This window comes from Taudactylus pleione, unplaced genomic scaffold (assembly GCF_031769625.1).
Source record: "Taudactylus pleione unplaced genomic scaffold, aTauple2 ptg000442l, whole genome shotgun sequence".
NCBI classification, from domain to species: domain Eukaryota; kingdom Metazoa; phylum Chordata; class Amphibia; order Anura; family Myobatrachidae; genus Taudactylus; species Taudactylus pleione.
Genome location: NW_028284844.1, coordinates 8,077,029 through 8,099,016, shown reverse-complemented (window position 1 = coordinate 8,099,016; position 21,988 = coordinate 8,077,029). Strand labels below are relative to the sequence as shown.

Genomic DNA, 21,988 nt, shown 5'->3' with positions numbered 1-21,988 from the left:
TTTATGGCCGATGTTAAAATGGCCAATGGTTCTTAGCCATCGATGAACGAGTGGTAGCTCCTGTTTTGTTGATTGGCCCGCGCCACCTGTTTTCCACCGCAGTGGTGGCCATCGACTAGTGCAAAGCATCGATGTTCACCATAGATGGTAACCACCGATGGACCCCCCAGAGATGGCCATCCGTACTTAACCCTCTCCCTAGTGCCTAACCCTAAAAATGTTGAAAAAAACCCATAAAAAACATGGGTCAACCTTTTGTACAGTTGATCTTTTGTCAGTCGACCTTCTATACCTGTCAACCAGGTCTGACGACAACTCTCCTCCCCTCTCTGGATTGGCACAGGTCACAGCGCCCCCAGCCCCGCAATTTTTTACATTTTACGGCAAAATGGCCACGCCTCCCTACAATTAGGCCACACCCCCGTTGTCCATGGCTTTCTACGGCCATGGACATAGGACACTACCTCTGTACAAAGTGGATGAGTACTGGCAACCCCTGATTTGCTCCCCATAGCACAAAAGATAGCCGTGCTTAGCAGGCTGGCAGTGGCACCCCTCCCCTTGGGGCGTAATGAGAAGGAGCAGCCAGGATGTGATACCTGTGTTTATGTTTAGCAATAGAAAACATCAACACTGCACCTTTAACTGTCTCTTGCCCAGTGCAGCTGCCCATTACCCCCCACCCTCCCAGCAGCTGCTCAGCCTGTCAGACCCTGTGTGACAAATGCCAGTGGTGAGCTGTCAGGAGCCAGCGAGCCGGCATTACCTCTCCCAGCTGCATTCTGGGTACAAGCAGGATGCAAAGATGGCTGAGAAGCAGAAGCACGATGGACGGGTGAAGATAGGACACTACGTCCTGGGGGACACGCTGGGAGTCGGCACCTTCGGGAAAGTGAAAAGCTGAGTGCATAATCCTGCCTTATTATCACTGTCACTGCTGGGGGGGAGAGGCTGCTGCTGCTGGCTGGGCTGCGCTGGCGGCGTTACGCTGAGCCAGTACACGGCAGCTGCGTCTGGTAGCGGCGCAGCGCGCTCTGTGAATAGCGCTGACTTCCACCTGTCACTTGGCCGCGTAACTGATACAATGTATCACTTTAGCCCCCGGTATCAGTACAGCGCAGTCACCTGCTCTAATTACACGGTCTGACCTTAATAAGGGGCTGTATCTCCACCTTATGAGGGTGATTGCTACATGTGGGGCCGGGGAAGGGGGGTGCTTATTAATTTACTCCTGGGGGCAGATTTATCTGTGAGAATGCTGTATGTGCTTAGAAAGAGGCTTGTAGGGAGTATTATAAAGAGGGTGGTGGTCTTCCTATAGAGATAGATATATGTGACCTCTGTATTATGACCTAGAGTTACAGTATGGTGTGAGAGTGCTTACACAGGAAGGCACCAGGCAGTCTGCATACATTTTCCATGTCTACACCTATCTTATTGTCTGGAGGCCAGCATACTGTACTTAAGGACCTTTCAAATATAATTGTGGCTTTGATCCAGTTAATTTATTTGCATGTATCACTTGGATCTTGATTGGTTCCCTCTTATATAATATTATTCCCTTTTTTTTTTTTTTTTTTATAAAAGGCAATTATTTGATTTTAAAAGTGTTAATAAAACTATTATATTAAGATATTCATCTGTGTGCCTGTTCTCTAGCCTATGTGCACCCTTGAAGTGGAATATTTTCTTCTTTCCTGTATATTATGGGCCTGGTTCTGGGTTGGGCACTTTTGCGCATCCGGCAGTGGCAGCCTATGTACTAGTTGATGCTAATCATGCAAGTATCAGCTAATGTACCTCATGCCGGATGCAAAAGATCCATGTGAGACAGGCAGGCACCATGAACAAGCGCAGAACCTGGGCTACGCGCCCACGGTACTCCCATCACTCTCCTGTGAGACAGATCTGTTCCGTGCGTCCGCATGGTCGGCACCCTGATACACCCCTTCCACTAAAGGCTGCGTCCGCTCAAGATGCGACTTGCACGGAGCTACTTGCTACTGTGGACGCATTGTGCGACACATGCGCACCATGTATGCGGCTTTTGGTTGCGTGCGTTCCTTTTTCCGTTTGTGTCTGGCTCAGATCTCGCTTTTAGCATATACTGAAGAGGTAGAAAACCCAATGGCTGTCCAGCGCTTTTACAACTACAAGTCCCAGTATGCCCTGCCACAGGCTGCCTCTATACATTAGGGGGGAGGGTTAGGCTGCCGGAGGAGACCGTTAGGGATAGGCTATGGTTAGGTTTAGGTATAGGGGAAGGGTTAGGCACTAGGGGAAGGGTTAGGATTAGGCTTAAAATACTTTAAAAAATTTACCAACCATATGTGTGTCGACCATTTGTCCCTGTCGGCCTTTTGTTCCTGGCAACCATTTGACCCTGTCAACCGATTGCCTGTTGACCATTCGGTGTTGACCTATACATTGTCGATGAAATACCTGTTGATATCTTATACGTCACCCATTTATAAAACATGTACTTATTCTGCATAATCTTGTACTGTAAGTCCTCGTTTTACTTGTTTTTGCTCATTTGTTTATGTAGTTTGTAAGGCGGTGCAAAACCCTCATGGCGCCATATAAATAAAGGATAATAATAAGTTACTAAGGTTTAGCATCTTTGAAAGGTTCCTATTTTGTAATATTGTTGAATTATTTTGGTTTTATATTGGTGAGACCAGGAAACACTCAGTCTGCTTTAAACCTTGCTTTGGAACGCCAAATTAGCCCTCTATACATTTTATTTTACATTCGGGAGTTTAAGGATACATCAGTGGAAACAGTAAAAATATCAATATAAAGACCACCCTATTTCCACCTTAGGAACATTAATTCAGTCATATCAACTTTTACCTATTTATTAAAATATTATTTGGCTTAGTACTACTTATAGCCCAATTTAATCATAGGAAGAAAGAACATTGGGACAGTATTTATTACAGCAAAGCCAGATTAATAACATGGCAACCTGGCAGTCATAGCAACATCCCCAGTGCGGGGGGAACTGTGGCATATGTGTACTTATGATCCTGTGTTGAATAATGTGAACTGGGGGCACTACAGTGTGTTAAACACATTTGCAGTGCTGGGAGTATTTACACATTATACTTCTAATAACATCACCAGCATATCATATTGATAATCTTATTGGTAGGGGTCCCCACTAGTTAGTTTCCCTGGGGACCCGACAAACCTTAATTCATCCCTGCACTTTTGTGAGTGGTTAAATGTATTATTACATCAGTGTAAGTGCACCGAGGTCACCTGTAAGAGTTGTACTAAGTTTTAACTGTGATGCTGGGCGTACACTGGCCCTGATTCAGACCCGCTCGCTGGTCTGAAGGGTGTTTTTTTTTTTGTGTGTCTGGCCTTCTGGCCGCTCGCTAAGCTGTGGGTGACCACCTACAGCTTTTGCGAGTGGCCAGGTGATGGTTGCGACCATCGTGCTTGCGACGAGACCCTTGTGGTAGGGTCTCGTCTACCGCAAGCCCAGGCTTGCCTACCCTCCCGATTTGGCCGGGAGCCTCCCGACTATCGGGTGCCGCTCCCGCCCCCCCGGGAAGGCAGGGAAGCCTCCCGCAAGCCGCCATCCCTCCCTACCCCCCGCAGAGTTACTAGGAAAACCCCCGCACCAGGGAGCCCTGGTGACGCGAATCGCGCTGAATCGCGTCAACGTGGCCCCGCCCCCCGCTTTACAATGCCGTTTACTCCGGCATTGTGATGAGGGGGTGGAGCCGTGATGATGCGATCTCGCGGCCACGCCCCTGGCCCGCACTGGCCACGCCCACGCAACAGTGTTATCGTGTGGCCATGCCCCCCGCTGTAAGCTAACATTCAGCCCCCTCCCGGAAGGAGGGAGCTGAATGTCAGCAAGTATGAGCAAGCCCCAGTGAATTTCCAGCTCTAATAGAGCCAGAAGCTCACTACTGACATCACTGGTGATGTCAGTAGGGCCGCCCACAAACGGCAGGCGTTCCTTCAGGAACGCGTCTGTTTGTCCAGCCACCTCGCCAGCACCGGGAACCGAATGTGATTGGTTGTTTGCAAATGCTGCGCAGATGCTGTTAGGTGTGTTGTTCGTTGCTCGGGCATATTATGTTTTTTGGTGCATATCTGATCCATTTTAATTGTACACAATACAGAGAGCTGTTTATGTTGTATTGGAGAGGGTTTGTTATTTAGTTGTTGTTTTTTTTATGCCTAGTCGCAAATGTGTATTTTGCAAGTAAAAAATAAAATTGTTGAAAACATGGGAGTAACTGATTGTGATATATGTCTGGCACGAACCAGGCACATATGCTACTGGTGCTAACCTGCACGCATAGTGTCATAAATTACAGCCCCAGGGGCCTATTCATCAACACTAAAATAATGTTTTTAAGGACATTTTCCTTAATTACCGTTATTTTAGTATTCATGAAGACACTTAACACAGGAGATATCACAGATATCTCCTGGTTAAGTCCCCCTGCGTTCATTTCCACACTCCCCATACATTAGTGCATTAGTACATTAGTACATTAGTATGGGGATATGGAAATTATGGTATTCATCAAATTCCGAAAATTATGTATTTTTGGAATTTGATGGAGTTAATATCCGCTACTGTGAGGTGGCGTACAGCGGGCCACACTTACCTGTGTCAGCGTGGGCAGGTCCTCCTCCGCTCTCTCTGGTGCTCCCTGGTCTCTCCTCTGGCTCCGGTTGCTGCTCTGACACTGCGTTCTCCAAGCAGAAGACCGTAAAGTTTAGAAGAAAAAAAAATTTATGTTTGTTTCTAAACTTTTACTATGTTCTGCCTGGAGAACACAGTGTCAGCACAGCAGACGGAGCGGGAGGCGGCTTCAGCGGGCAGGTAAGTCGGGGAGGGGGGCAGGGGGTTGGGGGGGGTACACAGAATTACCGCAGCTGTAGGCAGTGCTGCGTGTGCGCGCTTTTGTGAATGTAACGGCGCATGCGCAGCACTGATTCCAGCTGCGGTAAGTTAAGGTGCATACACACGGTCAGATATGTCAGATGAACGCTTGAACGACTGGACGATTGAACGATTTGCAAACGATCTGTGAACGATTGAACGATTTCAGCCTTATTAAAATGAATGGACATCGTACAAAACTGACTGCAAACACATCAGATGTCAGATATCGTTATCTGACAAATAGGAACGTTCATCGTTCATTGTTTCACACATGTCAGATTTTTCTTTCAGATATGAACGATTTTTAAAATTGTTCAGATCTGAAGAAACATCTGACCGTGAAGAGTATCTATTTCCTGAAAAGCTGTCATCGCAAAAATGACAGCTTTTCGGAATAGATAGTTATGGAGAGGAGGAATGATGAATTCCTCCGGTAATTAGGTAGAACTCCATGCGACTTCTAATCCTAATTACCTCCAGAGACATTTTAGTTATGATGAATAGGCCCCTCAGTCTTTTGCTGGGAATATAATATTTGGGCAGAATTAAAAGTTGTGCTTCTTGCAGGTGCTCCTTCACCACTCTCCATTGGTTTTTTCAGCACCCTCCGGACACTACATCCTTACACCCGGGCCTTGCCATCTGCCGACCCTTTTCACCAGAGGATCAGCGTCGCCTTAGTACAGAACTACACGTTCTCATTTAAAATGCTGAGAAGACAGAACTGCAGTAATTATATTGTAGCTCTTCTTCCTGTGAAAATCGTTTTTCACTTAAATTGCTGATAGTGCTGTCTATAACCGGGAACATCAGAGCAGCCCTCTCAGTGCCAAAAACATCACCAGGCGGTGCGTTACACAGAGATCCCTACTAAATTATACATTCATTTTATTTTCATTTTATTTCTTCTAGGATGCACTGCGCTGATTCATGTGATATGTGATTCTTGTATATCTGTGTGCGACTAAGGGGTCTAGTTACTAAGCAGTGTTAGGAGACAGAGTGAAAAGTGATAAGAAAGTGATAAGGTGCCAGCCAATCAGCTCCCAACTGTCATCTCACAGGCTGTGTTTGAAAAATGACAGTTGGGAGCTGATTGGCTGGCACCTTATCACTTTCTTATCACTTTTCACTCTATCTTCTAACACTGCTTAGTAAATAGACCCCTGAGTCTCTCAATCGGCATACGAACTGCTACGATGTTGCGGCTGCAGCTTTTTCCCATGACAAAGTTCCGCTTACAGTCTCAGTCGCACACAGATATACAAGTGTCACATATCATATGAATCAGCGCAGTCTCCTGGTGCGTCCTACACATTGCGACGTAAAATAATTTTCGGCAAAATAAGACTCCCAACGCTAGCAGAGCTGCAAGGGACCTAGCGGCTCACTCGCGCCAGGCCTATCGCGCTGCATGGTGGATTGAGGCTAGATGAGCAAGGACATATCTGTGTAACCTTTTGTTAGGTCATGTGCAACAGTCTGTGCCCTCCATGCTCCCCATACTGGCTTACTCTCCTGTAATGTATGTAAAGGTGCCCATGCGCGGTACGATATTTTACCCGATATGGACAGTTTCAGCAGGTTGGACAGACTAATCTTATGAAAATAGGTGTTTTTTGTGTGTTCTGCGACTCCGATGCGCGTCCCCGCCGTCCTCTAGTTGGATCGCAGATCAGATGGTTTTGCAGAGAGATCTATGATCTTTTGAGTGCAGTGTGATACACTTCTATGCATCTTATGCTATGATTGTAACGATCAATCGTACACCGGGCCTGATTCAGAGCCGGACGCTCTGAACGAGCGCCCGCTCTGAATCAGGGCGTTTTTTGTTTTTTTTAGGAGCGTCCTCCTGGACGCTCGCACAGCTGTGGGTTGCCACCCACAGTTTATGCGAGCGTCCATGATGATTGGTGGCGATGGTCAAGACCATCGCGACCATCGGGCTTGCGACGAGACCCTGTGGTAGGGACTCGCTGCCGCAAGCCCTGGAGTGATTTTGGCTCTATCAGAGCCAAAATCACTCCCACTGACATCACTAGTGATGTCAGTGGGGCCGGACCCAGACGGTATGCCCACCCCCGGCACGCCCACCAAAGGGGGCGTGCTGTCACTCGCCATCAACAGCACGCCCCCTTTGGTGCGAGACCCCGAGCGACGGCCTCCCCGTCGCTCACCGGGTCTCGCGCATGCACACGACGGAGCAGCCTCCATCATGCGCATGCGCATTTGGGTACCATTGACCCGCTTGCGAGCGTCCTGCGCTCGCTAGCGGGTCTGAATGAGACCCACCATTTGACCACATCTTATGAAGAATTTCAAGGGCAATCAAACAACACATCTTACCAACTTTGAATTGCACCGTGTATGGGGGCCTTAAGTCTTGCGAATTTCTGAGGTTCTCCCCATCTCTTGGCACAGCCTTAAAGCAGCCAGATCGGCATAGCAGGGGGGGCTGTGACGCTAATTTGGGGGCGGATTGGGGGCATGATAGCATGATCGCATCATGGCAACCACGTCTCTTCCACACATTGAGCAGCCAGGGGCGGGGCCACGATAACTCAATTCAGCGCGAATCTCATCATCAGCTCCCCTGGACCGCCCACTTACATGGGGGAAGCAGGCGCAGGCAGGGGGAAGGGGAGAGGATGGTGGCGGGGGGGGTGCGGGCTGGCCAGGAGACTTGCCCAATCTTCCGAGATGCCGGGAGCACCACCCGATTTTTCGCAAGGCTCCCGGCCATCCCAGGGGGGTAGACAAATATGCCTTAAACCCTCCCAGGTGATCGTTTCCATGCCCCCACTGTGTGATGCTATGTATTGCAGCAATGTGTAGGGAGGGGGGAGCGTGGTCAAGTAGAAAAACCATCTCCTAGACACAGTAGAGACTTAACCAGCATTTGTGAGACTTCAACCAATCAATTAACTAGAAAACAGTGACATCACTTAGGCAGTTATTGGTTCAGTAAGCTCTGTGTGTGGACACCATCTTATGTCAGCCAGGGGAGCAGACATGTACTCATGCATTTGTAATATAGGCGATCCATGTATGAATATAGAGGTGAATAAATTGCCTGTGGGCCTGTGCTCTGCGTTCTCTGCTCAGTGCAGTCCCCTATACCTTCTGCAGACAGCCATCTTTCGTGTGATATTTTCAGAGACATGGAGCCATGCGCTAAGGCTTTGGCACACTGCAAGGGACTTAGCGATCTCCTGCACAGGTGCCATTTGGCTTATCTATAATGGGTTCAGGGTGTGCGGTGCACACTGGCACACACTGCAGACCCTGCAACCATTTTGTATACTCTTCAGAGCCGCCATTTCCCGGAGATATGCCCAGTACAGAAGTCATAGTGAGCATGGAGCAGCAGCCATATTCCCGGAGACTCGCACATGTGCAGTTGACCAGAGTCTACCCACACCTGCCCCCTGGAGAGAGAGAAGGGGGCCCGCACAAGGGCTGCACACACGCACCCTCCTCTCTTAATCCACCACTGATCGGCACCCTCTTTCCGAATATATCACCCAAAAGACGGCACCTGGCAGCAGGTACAGGGGGCACAGTCTACTGCTCGGCACACAGTGGGATCTATTCTAGCTGTAATGTGTTGGCAAGGAGCCCCCGGTGACACAGGGGCCAGTGTGCACTTCGCACCTTATGAATGCTAACTCATAGGTGTTGGACATTTGTTTGAGGAAATTCTTTACAGTCTACTACAGATTTCCCTTTTTCATTACCATGTGTACAATCAAACATTGGAGACATTTACCTAAATCCACCTGCATGTTTTTTACAGCTTTCCAAAATATAATACGTTCCTTCAGGGCTCTGCTAATGATGTTTAAAAACTTTGGAGAAATTGGCAGTCTGTCGCTGAGTGACACCGCTCTCGTTAATGTTATTTAATGTTTACAAAACATTAGTTACATAATATGTATTCATTCAAACTCCAAACTGCTGAGATGTTTCCCTCATTATAGGTAATCTAACATCTACTTTGGAAAGGAAAATAATGAAGCTCATATTCTTTCCTCTTTAATTACACTTATTTTTTCTCTTTTGTTGTAATTTTTTTGTTCTTTGGAGAAAACAAAATCAGTGCTGTTTTTTTTTAAAATTCTTTGAGGGGTTTGGTATGTGATCCCGGCAGTCGGGGTGCCACCGGTCAGAATACCGACAGCGGCATCCAGACACTCAATTCCCGACACCATTAGGTAAGTATACTACCGCTAACCCTTACTCCTACCCCTACTCTTCCCTCCCCGGTGCCTGAACCTAACCTCCCCATCCCCGCACCCAGGGCCGGATTAAGGTCTGTGGGGGCCCCTGGGCAACAAACTTGTGGGGGCCCCAATCAATAAAATCAAAGTAAATATGTGGGCAATGTTATAGAAAAAAAAAGTATAATGTAACAACCAGAATTATATAAGAAATATGCAGGGTCCAGCTGTCTGCTACTGTCCCCCATCTTTACGATCGCAAGTGCCGTCCCCATAGGTTTCTATGGTGATTGCAAAAATGCACAAATTACCAAGCGCTTGTTACCGTTAGGTAACGCTGATTGTAGCTTAGGGGCTACATTTGCGCACTGCTTTCTGGTCCTGCTGTGCAAACACTTTGCTTTTTATCATTCGCTGGCATCGCGCTTAGCCCATGTCCTGTCATCTCATAGACCAGAATAAGCATTACAAATCACTGCGTTATGCGGTGGTGAGTAATGTTAATGTTACAGGGCTTTAATGCATAAATGTAATAATTATGCCCCATAGTGTTCATTGCAGCACTGAGTGTAAATGAAGTTCTTACCGCACAGGCCTGTTATACGCCAACACTAGGTGGTTATTTGGAAAAAAAAATACCTTTTTTCCCTCCGTTTTCCAGCGTCCTAGTACATCCTCCATGTAATGTAACAGAGCAGCCAAACGCCTAAATAATTGCTATACATGATCCTACTCTTAAGCTGGCCACACATCTAAAGATTATCTGTCCAACCAGCCAACTAGTTGATTGGTTGGAATGAAAATGTGGTAAGGAATGAAAGCAAATGACAATCAGCAATTTGCTCCCAAACGCCGGAAAATGGACCAAAAATGTTGTTTGAACAAATAGTTTAGATCAAACATTTGACAAACTTGTCTGAAAGACCATTTTCATCTGTTTTCTTGCATTTAGGAGCAAATTGCTGATCATCAGTTACTCCCATACGTTACCAGATTTTCATTCCAACCAATCAACAAGTTGGCTGGTTGGATGTAAGTTGGTCTAGTGTGTGGCCAGCTTTACTGTATGTGAGTCAGTTATATTTATAGGATAACTGCATGTTATAAAACCTGACTTTAGATATTAATAAATACTCTGTATTTTGTTGGAGGGGGTCTTTCTTCCCATCCCCTTCAGGTATCAGAGATTGATATAATGAGGCCTACACAAGAGAGGGCTCTAAGGGGCAAATCCAGTTACTGGGTGTAAAATTTGCACCTTGCCGAACCATATAGTGCTGGAGGGGTAGGTAATGAATATCCCTCTTTTAGAGGTGTGAAGTGGGCCCAGCTTTAACTAACTGTAAAATCCAGTGTAAATATAGAGATGGCCAGTTTTTGGACGGGATGTACTAAGCATTGCATCCGCGATGCTGTACTTACCACCCATTATCGGGTACATACCTGCGAAAGTCTCTCTGGCATCCTTCTGCACATGTGCAGAAGGACGCGCGCCACGGACGGGGAGAGATGGGAGGGATCCGATCGGCATCTCAATAAGGCTTGCTATTGTGCTTCGAACAGTGGGGATCCGAGTTTACCCGAGCCGCGGCTCAGGTGTTCCCGTCTGACTTGGAGCCCACTACGAGGCCGAACGTCTTCCTCCTGACATCAGATTCTCGCGAGAGTTTACGTCTACATAAGGCGCCGAGACCGGGACTCAGCGCCATTTCACTACCACGCTGCGCACTGCTCTGCTGATAGCTGGCTGTGTACAGGGACTCATACGTGGCTGTGCTGGCAAAGTGATTGTGTAAGGGGGCACACTGCAAGCTGATGTATGCTGATTAAGTGGCTGTGTCCAGACACAAGTGGCTGTGCTGGTAATGTGACTGTGTATAGGGGGCACATTGCACACTGATGTAAGTTGCGCTATATTCTGCTGATTAAAGTGTCGAGACTCACAAGTGGCTGTGTGTACAAAAAAAGTTTAAATAAATAAACAAAACTTTCAAGAAAGTTAAAAGTTTAAAAAGAAATAAAAAAAAACGTATTTTTTGGTGCTGTACCCCACTGTGTATACAGGCACTGTGACTCCTTGGGCCTTAGCCCTGTGTATATAAAAGCGCTGTAACTCCTTCGGTTGTAGCCCTGTGTATATAAAAGCGCCATGACTCCTTGGGCTGTAACCCTCTGTGTATAAAAGCACTGTGAATTCTTGGGCCTTAGCCCTCTGTGTATACAAGCACCGTGACTCCTTGGGCCTTAGCCCTCTGTGTATACAAGCACCGTGACTCCTTGGGCCTTAGCCCTCTTTGTATACAAGCACCATAACTCCTTGGGCCTTAGCCCTCTGTGTATACAAGCACCGTGACTCCTTGGGCCTTAGCCCTCTGTGTATACAAGCACCATGACCCTTGGGCAGTAGCCCTCTGTGTATACAAGCACCGTGACTCTTGGGTCTTAGCCCTCTGTATATACAAGCACCATGACTCCTTGGACCATAGCCCTCTGTGTATAAAAGCACTGTGACTCCTTGGGCCTTAGCCCTCTGTGTATACAAGCACTGTGACTCCTTGGGCCATAGCCCACTGTGTATACAAGCACCGTGACTCCTAGGGCAGTACCCCTCTGTGTATACAAGCACTGTGACTCCTTGGGCCGTAGCCCACTGTGTATACAAGTACTGTGACTCTGCTGGCCGTACCCCACTTACCAAGGACAATTGCATCTTGCACTATCTTTCATTTCTGCCACTGCTGTGTGGCAGTGTTTCATAGATGTGCTTTAAACTGTGGTATCTGCGCCGCTGCTCTGTCGCTTAGTTACCAGCCAGCTCACTGCAACCTTTGGCCAATAATGGTGAAAACAATATTATAAGCTGTGAGGTGGTCTAAATTGACTGTAAATTACTGTAAATTAATGTTGTTATAGAGGTTAATAATACTCTAGGAACAAAAAAAGCCCAAATTATGTGATTTTAGCCTTTTTTTTAACATTTTTGTAAAAAATCCAAAACCAGTCACGGCAGGATTGGCAAATCCAAATCCAAAGCCAGATGATGAATCAGAGCCAAATCCAGCAAGAATGGTCCGGCACACATCCCTAATATATACCCAAATTTACACGTAATAGGATTTTGACACCCAAACGAGTGAGGTTTAAGAATAGAAATCGGTACTCCACTCTAAGTAGATTAGAATCAAATACTGATTCAGATTTTTTATCTCCAATGGCCTCAGACACAAGGGAGAAATCAATAGGACCTATGAGTTGTCAGGAAGAAGTGAGACGATCCTCACCACTAAAAGGAGACCTGTAGACGAAGAGGCATTAAACGAATACAAAAAAATAAGAAATCCACCAAATTAAAAACCGAGATAGACCTTAAGAGTAAGGGCATATTTAACCTTTCATCCTTTGAGCTTACAAAAGCTGAACTTCATTGTTCGACTTTGCTCCCATTGCACAGTCTAATAACTTCCAATTGTTCATCAATTTGAAGAAATTTATTAGAAAACTCACGTTAAGAAGATATTTCCAAAAAAAAAGGAGCCAGTAATAGTGAATAGTACTAATAACTGCTCCAGATCTGGTTTAAAACCTCCCTCGAAATATTATCCTATAGAATCAAGGAGTAGTCAAATTGAAATGTTCTACGAATTAGTCAAGAAAGACTTATTTGAGGTAGAAAGCACCCCTCAGGGCTTAAAAATTAAGGACAATTTCACCAATTTTGAGAAAAATGCCCTAAAAAGGTTAAGAAGTAATGATGAGATTATTTTGAAACAAGCAGACAAGAGAGGGGGCTTGGTAATAATGAACAGGAAGAATTATGAGATTGAGGGTTTGAGATTGCTGAATGATGTCTCCTCATATAATAAACTTGATGTGGATCCCACATTAGGGTTTGTAGAAGAACTTAGAGTGATCTTGTTAGATGCACTAAGACAAGAGATCATAAACAAAGATGAATTTCAGTATCTTGTTAAAAATAATCCAGTGATACCAATATTTTATTTTCTTCCCAAAATTCATAAATGTTTAAAAAATCCACCTGGGAGACCAATAGTGGCAGGTATCGATTCTCAAATGGCACATTTCTCAGAATATGTAGAGATATTCTTGAGAAAGTATGTATATAGGTTGAAGTCATATACTAAGGACACCACATCACAACCTTCTCTCATGTGCTTTTCCTTCCCTCACTTATACCATCATCTCCTCCCAACTACCCACAACGACCTCAATCCCTTGGGTTCTGCCGCCCTGCTGCATATTTGGGTACTATGACTGCTAATGCAGCAATGTTTATAAACCTTGTCCATGTCCTGCAATGTTCTGTACTGCAATGCCGTTCTTTCTTGTTTTGTTCATACTGTATGATTATATACTCTGTAAGGCACTGCAGGCCCCCTGCGACTGTGTGACCAGCTGGACGGCTGGTAGTCATGATGATAGGCCTATTTTTATGTGGAGGCCTGGGGATACAGCCTCATCTGCACCATTGTTAATCTGGCCCTGGTGTTAGAGCAATGGTAACAAATTCACTGCTTGGGTGGACCCAGGTTCTTAGAAAACTCACAATTTCTTAATAGGCAGCGAAGAAGCTACTTAGCGCATAAAGAGCACATTTGAATGGTACCACCATTTGTTACAAATTCACAGTTATAATCTCGATGAATCTTGAGTTTAAATTCTAGTAAATTATCACTTCTAGTAATTAATTACTTCCTGGAAAACCAAAAGGTTTGGAAGTCGTCTCAGCTGTTCCTGCCACAATCAGGATTATCAGTAACTTGCTGTTTGGATTTTGTCCATTATAACAGCAGCTATACCAGGCGAGCAGCTTAACAAAGCCTTAGTAAGGCTGGTGTAAGTGTGGCTGACATGGACAAGACATCCCTATCTTCCATATGCAATACGGACAGGGCTACCTTGCCTGATTAGGAGGCTCGATGTGATATTATCCACTCATCACTCAGATGTTAACAGACTCTTCCTTTCTCTTTTTTTCAGTGGGGGAACATCAACTGACAGGACACAAAGTGGCAGTGAAGATCTTAAATAGACAGAAGATTCGGAATTTGGATGTGGTCGGGAAAATTAAACGAGAAATACAGAATCTGAAGCTTTTCCGTCACCCGCACATTATTAAACTGTAAGTGTCGCGTGTTGGTGTTTATTGCAAATGTTAAATTTTCCCTCAGGTTACTTAAATACAAAATCAAGCAGCTTGGAGGAAATAATATAAACTGAATGCAGACAATCACTTACAAATTGGATGTTTCTCTTTAACTGAGGGCATTTGGACTCTGATTGTAGCTTTGTAAATATTGCTATATTATACACACAACACAACGTCCATGTTTCCATATTTACCATATCTATCTCTGCACAAAGTATGTACACCCTGGTGGATATGATTGTTGGTGTGTGTGAGTTTGACCTTGACGTGTTACTGTATCTCAGAGACAAAGTTTATAAACAAAAGTTTACACTGCAGATCTGTCTGCGGGATGTTATGTTGTGTCTGTATCTTAGCCTATTGTTTCTTTCTATACAAATCTAAAAGGGGCTTATGCGGTGCCGCGATTATTAACAATCATTTTGCCCTTTTGAAAATAGTTATCACAACTAGGTATTAAAACTATAGTCAGGGACAGAGGGAGCGATAACAGCTGCCTCTGTGTAAGATATCCTGGCACAAAATGAGGAGTCTTTTTTTTGTATTTTCCAAAGACTGCTGTATAATTACTGTCATTGCACAAAGGTGCAGTGTCACTTTCAGAAACACTCTGGCAGAGGATGGAGACTGCAGAAGGGGGATCGCAAGATCCTTCCCTGCGAAAAATGCCTCCAAAGGTATAAAGTGGCTTCCACCTTCTCAGGATGCTGTCAGCCTTCTGGGCCAAGCTCCGAAAAGCTACGCTTGGTACTGTACATAGTGTCAGAATTAAGTCCCCATTGAGAATAATGGGGCCTGTGGTCTAATTAGCCTGCTGCGGGAGATTTCTGTGATATGTCCCTCATTGGGCGTTTGCTACATAGCCCCAGTACTTAAAATCATGCGGAAACTGACATTTCACACATAATTTAAGGAAATAAAGGGCTTGATACATAGGGGTCTATTCATTATGTTAATTATCAGGGTCCGGGTGGACCCAGATAATTAACATTTCTACTCGCGGCGATCGGTGATCTAAAATCAGCTGTCTCCCTTAATGTTTTCAATGCTCCTTTCAGAGCAGTGACGCTTAGCACTGCCGAGTCCGACTACAGTGGTCCCTCCTCATACATTTGGGGGATGCTAAATATTTGTGGCTACTTAATGATAAATGGGCCTTTGTATATTATACACTGTTTTCTTCACAGTCCGCTAAAACCCTGTAAGATTTAAATGCAATCCCTCCGCACTCTCATTATAGACAATGTGAATATGAAATCACACGGCACATCTTTAAAACAATGGGCAAAATTGACTAAGCACGGGTTCCAAATCTGGTGGTTTTCCTACCCACCTGTTTACTAATGCCAAAACTGCCGCCAAACCGCTGTGAAGGCACACTTCAGAATAGAATAGAACAGAATTGAATAACAAAGCACCATCAATGTTTTAGACCATAGAAAGAAGAGAATAGCATAGACCCATAGATTTATCACACTGAGGTTTTGAAATCCGTCGCCAAAGCCCAAACAATAAACCTGTGGCAGGTGAGTTTGGGAGAAGCACTGCACGGATCACTATGATCTGTGCAGGCTTCATTATGTTTAAAATTATAGAACTAGTTAATAATTAGTAAAACAATTATTTGTGTGGCTCCCCCATAACCAGCCCTGGACCGTTCAGCTTGGTGTGGTACTGGAAAATAATGGGGAAAACGGCGTGCAGTTCCTTCTATTTTCCAATAACTGGCACCGGGCTGAACCAGCCAAGGGGCCTATGCTATAGTAGGGAGACACACAGTGTGGCGTCCCCCAGCCATAACATAAAAACAGCCCCAAACTGGTCATCCCTGGACTGGAAATCCTCAGAAAGTGACACCAAAAATAACATGGGGTCCCCTCTCTCCTGTAGATCACCGCTATTCCCTGCACCCCTGGCAGGGGTGGGTGCAGTGTTAATGGTGTAAAAATAGATTGTAATATTGTTCTTTATAGTGGGACTACAGGTCCCAGCAGACCAGCATGCCCGAACGTTAAGGGCCTTCTGGCACCTGTAGTCTCACTGTAAAGAAAATATTAAAATAATGACAGGACTCTGTAGGTTGGGTCCATGCAGTAGTCCATACGTCTTCAGTATAGAAAAAAAAAACACAAACCCAACCCTTACCGGACACGCGGCCATTCCTATTGAAGACAGTGAGGAAGCATTGATTGGCTGAGAGAGTTCTAAAATAAGTAGGAACGTTAAGGTGTTGGGGCTAATAGAGTTTTAAGGGCATATTTACCACAAAATGCATTTAAAATGCAGTTGTTGTGTGATCTTTTCAACCTTAATCGCAAAGCGATAATGTAAATTACTGTCAGAATTTACTAAGCTTCAGGTGACGGGAGAGAGCTTCTGAGAAAACCCCTGTCCCACGAAGAGTTAAAAGCAAAGTGATAACTTCCGGGTAGAGCTGAATGCGCAAGTATGGGCAGGAGAGGAGGGGTCCTGAGGATGCTATCGTAGATATCTGCTGCAGTTCCTCTCCCCCCCCCCCCCCCCCGCCCAATTAGTAAATCCGGTGGAATCTTTTTGGGAGGACTACCTGCAAATCCCTTTGGTAAATAATATGCCTTCTCGTGTTGATGAATCTGTTCTGACCATGATTCAGACCCACTCGCGAGCGGCTGTCCGCTCGCGAGTGGGTCGATGGTGTGCACTGAGCATGCGCACGACGGAGGGAGCTCCGTCGTGCGCATGCGCGAGACGCGACGAGCGAAGGACTTTCCTTCGCTCGTTGTGTCTGATCAAAGGGGGCGTGCTGTCGATGTTGATTGACAGCACGCCCCCTTTGGTGGGCGTGCCTCCCAGACGGGGGCGTTCCCAAGGGAACGCCTACCGTCAGAAGCCGGCCCCACTGACATCACTAGTGATGTCAGTGGGAGTGATTTTGGCTCTGATAGAGCCAAAATCACTCCAGGGCTTGTGGTCGAAAAACCCGACCACAGGCTTCTGGTCGCACTGGCGATGGTCGCGATGGTCAAGACCATCGCGACCATCATCCTGCACGCTCGTATGTGCTGTGGGTGGTGACCCACAGCTATACGAGCGTCCAGGAGGACGCTCCATTTTTATGGAGGACGGCCCTCATTCAGAGCGAGCGCTCTGCTCACAGCGTCCGGCTCTGAATGAGGGCCCATATACGGTAGTTGAATATTAGCTAGTTATATAAGGAAGTAAAAGTAAATTCTATAATGTCTTAATAAAAATGTGGCATCTGATGTTTCTGTAGGTACCAAGTGATCAGCACCCCTACAGATTTCTTCATGGTGATGGAATATGTGCCCGGTGGAGAGTTATTCGACTATATCTGCAAACACGGGCGGGTGAGTCAGATTGTATTAGTACGAGGAGAGAACGATGTGTTTATCCCTTCAAAAATCTGCCAATGTTGATTCTTCAATGCGCTGACTGGGGCTTATTCTGGGATGTACTGATCTCTATTCACGGGTGCAAATGGCGAGTTTTTGCACACAGCGCAGGTGCAGAAGCGACTCTACGCATTTTTCCGTATGTCCGTCCTATTCTGAGCCGGATGCAAATTGGCCAGATCTGACTTTCCGCAGAATAGGGAGTTTCAGGGAGGGAAATGGGCGGCAGCAAAGCGATCTCATGAACCACCAGTGACTAGTAGGAACCGTTGTGGGCGTGAATCAAAAGCTCTCTGTGATTCGGAGTCGTGTGTACGGGGAAGGCAAGCCTGTTTCTGACGGATGGGCCTGGTGCAAGCGTCACTACTAATGATGATGTCTGCGGCTGTTGGCGCAAAATCAATGGTTTCAAAGAGCGTAAAACGTGAAATGAATCATTGGGGTGGGTATGTGATACTGTAGTAAGAGTACCTTGTGGGGTCTTTATTTGGGATGTAGTTTGGAAGCCGACGGTCTAAATGCCGAAAGCCGGCTTCCAGACTTTCTAATCCCGGCGTGGTACTAATGACAGGCGTCGAAAACTAGACACCGGAAGACTGACGCCCGGCATACCGAACGAAGGTAAGGGTTAGGTTTAGGGCTCCCGGGGGACTTGGGGTTAGGCACCCCCCCGGGAGGGTTAGGTTTAGGCTAGGGGAAAGGGGGGTTAGGGTTAGGCACCCCCGGGGGGAGGTTAGGGTTAGGCACCTTCCCTGGGGGACTTAGGTTTAGGCAGCGGGGAAGGGGGGGTAACGGTTAGGCACTTAGAGAGGGGATTAGGGTTAGGCACTTGGGGGGGAGGTTAGGGTTAGGCACCCCAAAGGGAGGGTTAGGGGGTAGAATTAGGTTAGCGATACTTACCTTAGGGACGATCGGGATTTTCACCCTTGCTGGGCTGCCACTGTCGGGATTTGAACCGCCGGCAATGCGTCCGGCGGTAATACCTACTGCACCCCTTTATTTCACTGTTTGATTCTTGCACATTTTACTCTGTGTAAACATCTGTCCTTTATATTACAGACACCCAGTACATTTGCCCATCCAACAAATGGCACATCTCCCTGTAAATAGATATATTTAATTGAACTCCTTCATGTTTTATTTTATATTTGGGTGGAACTATCTTTTAAGACGTGAAATAGGAGCTTTTGCATACCTCCCAACTTTCTAAGGCAGGGATGCGGGACTCTTTGCGCGGCGAATGCGCATGCGCCCGAAAAGGGAGTGGGGATTCCCAAAAGGGGTGTGTCACAGAGAAAACGGGGCGGAGCCTCACGGAAACCCCCGTTTATGTCACTATAGGGGGCGTGCCCAGCACTCTCCGAGATGCTGGGCAGCCCCCCAGGCTCTCCCTACACTAGTGAACAGATGCCGTGCAGTCCCAGAAAAACGGGACTGTCACGCTGAATGCGGGACAGTTGGGAGGTATGGCTATTGTACATAATAAAATGCGGTGCTTGCACTAGGACGTAGCTTTAGTAAATGTCTGTCTGTCAATTGCAAGGCACAGTCTATAAAATGACAGCTACAAGCTGATTGGTTGCTATGGGAAACACCTCCAATTGTCCTGTGTAGGAGGATGGATACGTCTCCCCCACTGTGTGTCTATCGCACTGTTAATACTTCATGTTTTCCATGCTGTCACTGACACTCTAACGTCACGCTTGTCATGTGGTCATCCAGGCCAGCCATAAGCCTTGTGCACTTCCCCAGAGATAGATAACCAGCCCTTTTTTTTCACACCTTGCAGGTGGATGAGCCTGAGGCCAGGCGCCTCTTCCAGCAGATCCTCTCTGCCGTAGATTACTGCCACAGACATATGGTGGTGCACCGAGATCTGAAACCAGAGAACGTGCTGCTGGACGCAAACATGAATGCCAAGATTGCTGACTTTGGTATGTGACTCCTCAGGCCCTCCAGGAATGCAGCCAGCCAGCGGGTCGTTTGCTGAAGGTTGTCAGTGTAACTTGTTCTACAGAGCTCTTCTTCAGAACCCTGCAAATTCTTACATAAGCTGAGGAAAAAAAGACATATTAACAAATAATTGTGAGATGATAAGTCTGACTTATCCTGATGCGTGTAAGAACACTAAGAGGATCCTGCTTGATTCTAGAACAGGTCCAGAACTATTAACATTTTCTAAATCTGAATACGGTGAACTCTATGGGGTATATATGTAATAGGGCGTGATTTCCGGTGATCTTTGCAATTTTGACTGTAGATTTTAAAGCGGCAATAATTTAAATCTGAAGGTTTAATTTGCCGACATTGCGCTGGTTCATGAAAATCGCGGCCTATTACATATACCCCTTTTTTAATCTCGGAATGAACATTTATAAAAGTGCCATCATTCGGCTTAGGATGGCTGTCTCTATACAGTGACGTACAAATTATTTATGTTCATATTTGTCATGAACATATAACATATAATTCATATGAGACAATAACCGGGATAGTTAGAGTTTAACGAATTCTGAGCGCCACACGTTGCTGTACAAATGAGAGATGTGCGGGTCGAACCGAGTCCTGGTTCGGTTCTGCAATCAACTCGGATTTAAGCACTGAACTTGGATTTTGGATTGCATGTAAACATGTCCAAAATAGCTGTTTTATCGATATTTTCTAGGTTGTTTTTTTTTTAAGGGAACTAAAACCGAGGGCCTGATTCAGAGGCGCACGCTATTTGCGTGCTCTCGCTGTGAATCAGGACGTCCCTATTTTTTTTTAATTCCGGCCTCCAGGCCGCTCCCACAGCTGTGGGTGACCACCCACAGCTGTGGGTGACCACCCACAGCTTGTGCGAGCGGCCTGGCGATGCATCGGCATTGCGAGGAGACCCTTTTGATAGGATCTCGGCACTCACAATGCCAAGTGGACTTCCAGCTCTAATAGAGCCGGAAGTCCACTACTGACATCACGAGTGATGTCAGTAGGTCCGCCCACAAACAGCAGGCGTTCCTTCGGGAACGCCTCCGTTTGTTCAGCTACCAGCCTACAAAACGGGGCGAGCTGTCTATCAACATCGAAAGCCTCCCCATTTTTCTACGAGCTCCGTAACGAGTGAAGGTCTCACTCGCTCTGGGGCTCACGCGTGAGCACTGGGCCACCATTGACCCGCTTGTGAGCACTATGCGCTCGCGAGCAGGTCTGAATCAGGCCCCGAATACGAACCAAAACACTGGAGGGTGGCTTTGCCAAAAATTAAAGCAAAATCACGGTGATGAATTAGAATCAAAACAGGGAGGTGCGCGCAGCTTTAGTAGAAATTCTGTGTATTGCCGAATCACACATATCTCAAGTTTACAAAATAATTAGAAACTGTACATAATGTTTGAATTTGTCCTTAGATTTTGTCTAACTTTTGATGAGGATGTATAGGAAATAAATGTGACATATAATTTTACCATAAAGAAGACCCTCCCTGATAATGTACCCAGTGCAGTGCAGCCTTTAGTATCCACTCTCCGTAAGTTATTTAGTGTAATACATTTTATAAGGGAACATAGGGACTACAGCAGAGTTGAACGCACGTCCGTTTTGCGGATGGCTCTTGCGTACAGTGCCAGAGCCAGGCTACTCTGCGTCCTGTGCCAGCCCCACCCCCTGAACAGATGACATCACGATGTCACTCTGAGAAGCTCTGAGAAGTAGGACACTGCTGTACAGGCTGCAGGGTACATCAAAGGATGCTCTGGGCAGCTCTGCGGTAGCCATACTGGCTGTAGGGTGCCGTTCCAGGAGCAGCGAGCATTGCTACCCCAGGGGCGGTACCACTCACACGCCGCTGGTTATGGCCGTGCTTGTGTATAGTAGCACTGTGCATGCTCCCTAGCCGAGTGTACACATCTACTGGTGACACATTTTTAGCCAATGCGTGTTGAGGGTATGTTGCTGGTATTGCTGGCTGTTTGTAAGCAGAGATCCGTGTGTTTTCAGCTGGGATAGGCTACACTGAAAATTATGACGGATATTTAACCAAGTGCGTGGATAGACCTATTGCAGCTATGCATAATATAGATGTATATAGCATTTTTCCCACAGGGCCTGATTGAGAGATGGGCGCAAATGCCGTCGCAACTGCGATTCCGTATCCAGCTGACATGCAAAAATATGCTAATGACTTAGCTGAAGTCTTGGGCACTGAGACGCCCACCTCTGGTGTCTCACATCTGCCTCTTATGTACAAAAGCAGGAACATCGGAAACATCGGTCACACATCCAACTTCTGAGTAAGCCGATGCTGAGACGC

At 46.3% G+C, this 21,988-nt stretch overlaps 1 protein-coding gene across 1 annotated transcript in view; it reads left to right on the top strand.

The window, feature by feature from the left end:
- The first annotated feature begins 760 nt into the window (after window positions 1-760).
- Window positions 761-21,988, top strand: part of PRKAA2 (protein kinase AMP-activated catalytic subunit alpha 2) — a 45,046-nt gene continuing 23,818 nt past the window's right edge. The window contains exons 1-4 of the mRNA XM_088447888.1: window positions 761-899; window positions 14,140-14,281; window positions 17,562-17,655; window positions 19,490-19,634. Coding sequence (XP_088304014.1) covers window positions 806-899; window positions 14,140-14,281; window positions 17,562-17,655; window positions 19,490-19,634 — 475 coding nt within the window. The 5' untranslated portion in view covers window positions 761-805. The remainder of the gene's footprint in view (window positions 900-14,139; window positions 14,282-17,561; window positions 17,656-19,489; window positions 19,635-21,988) is intronic.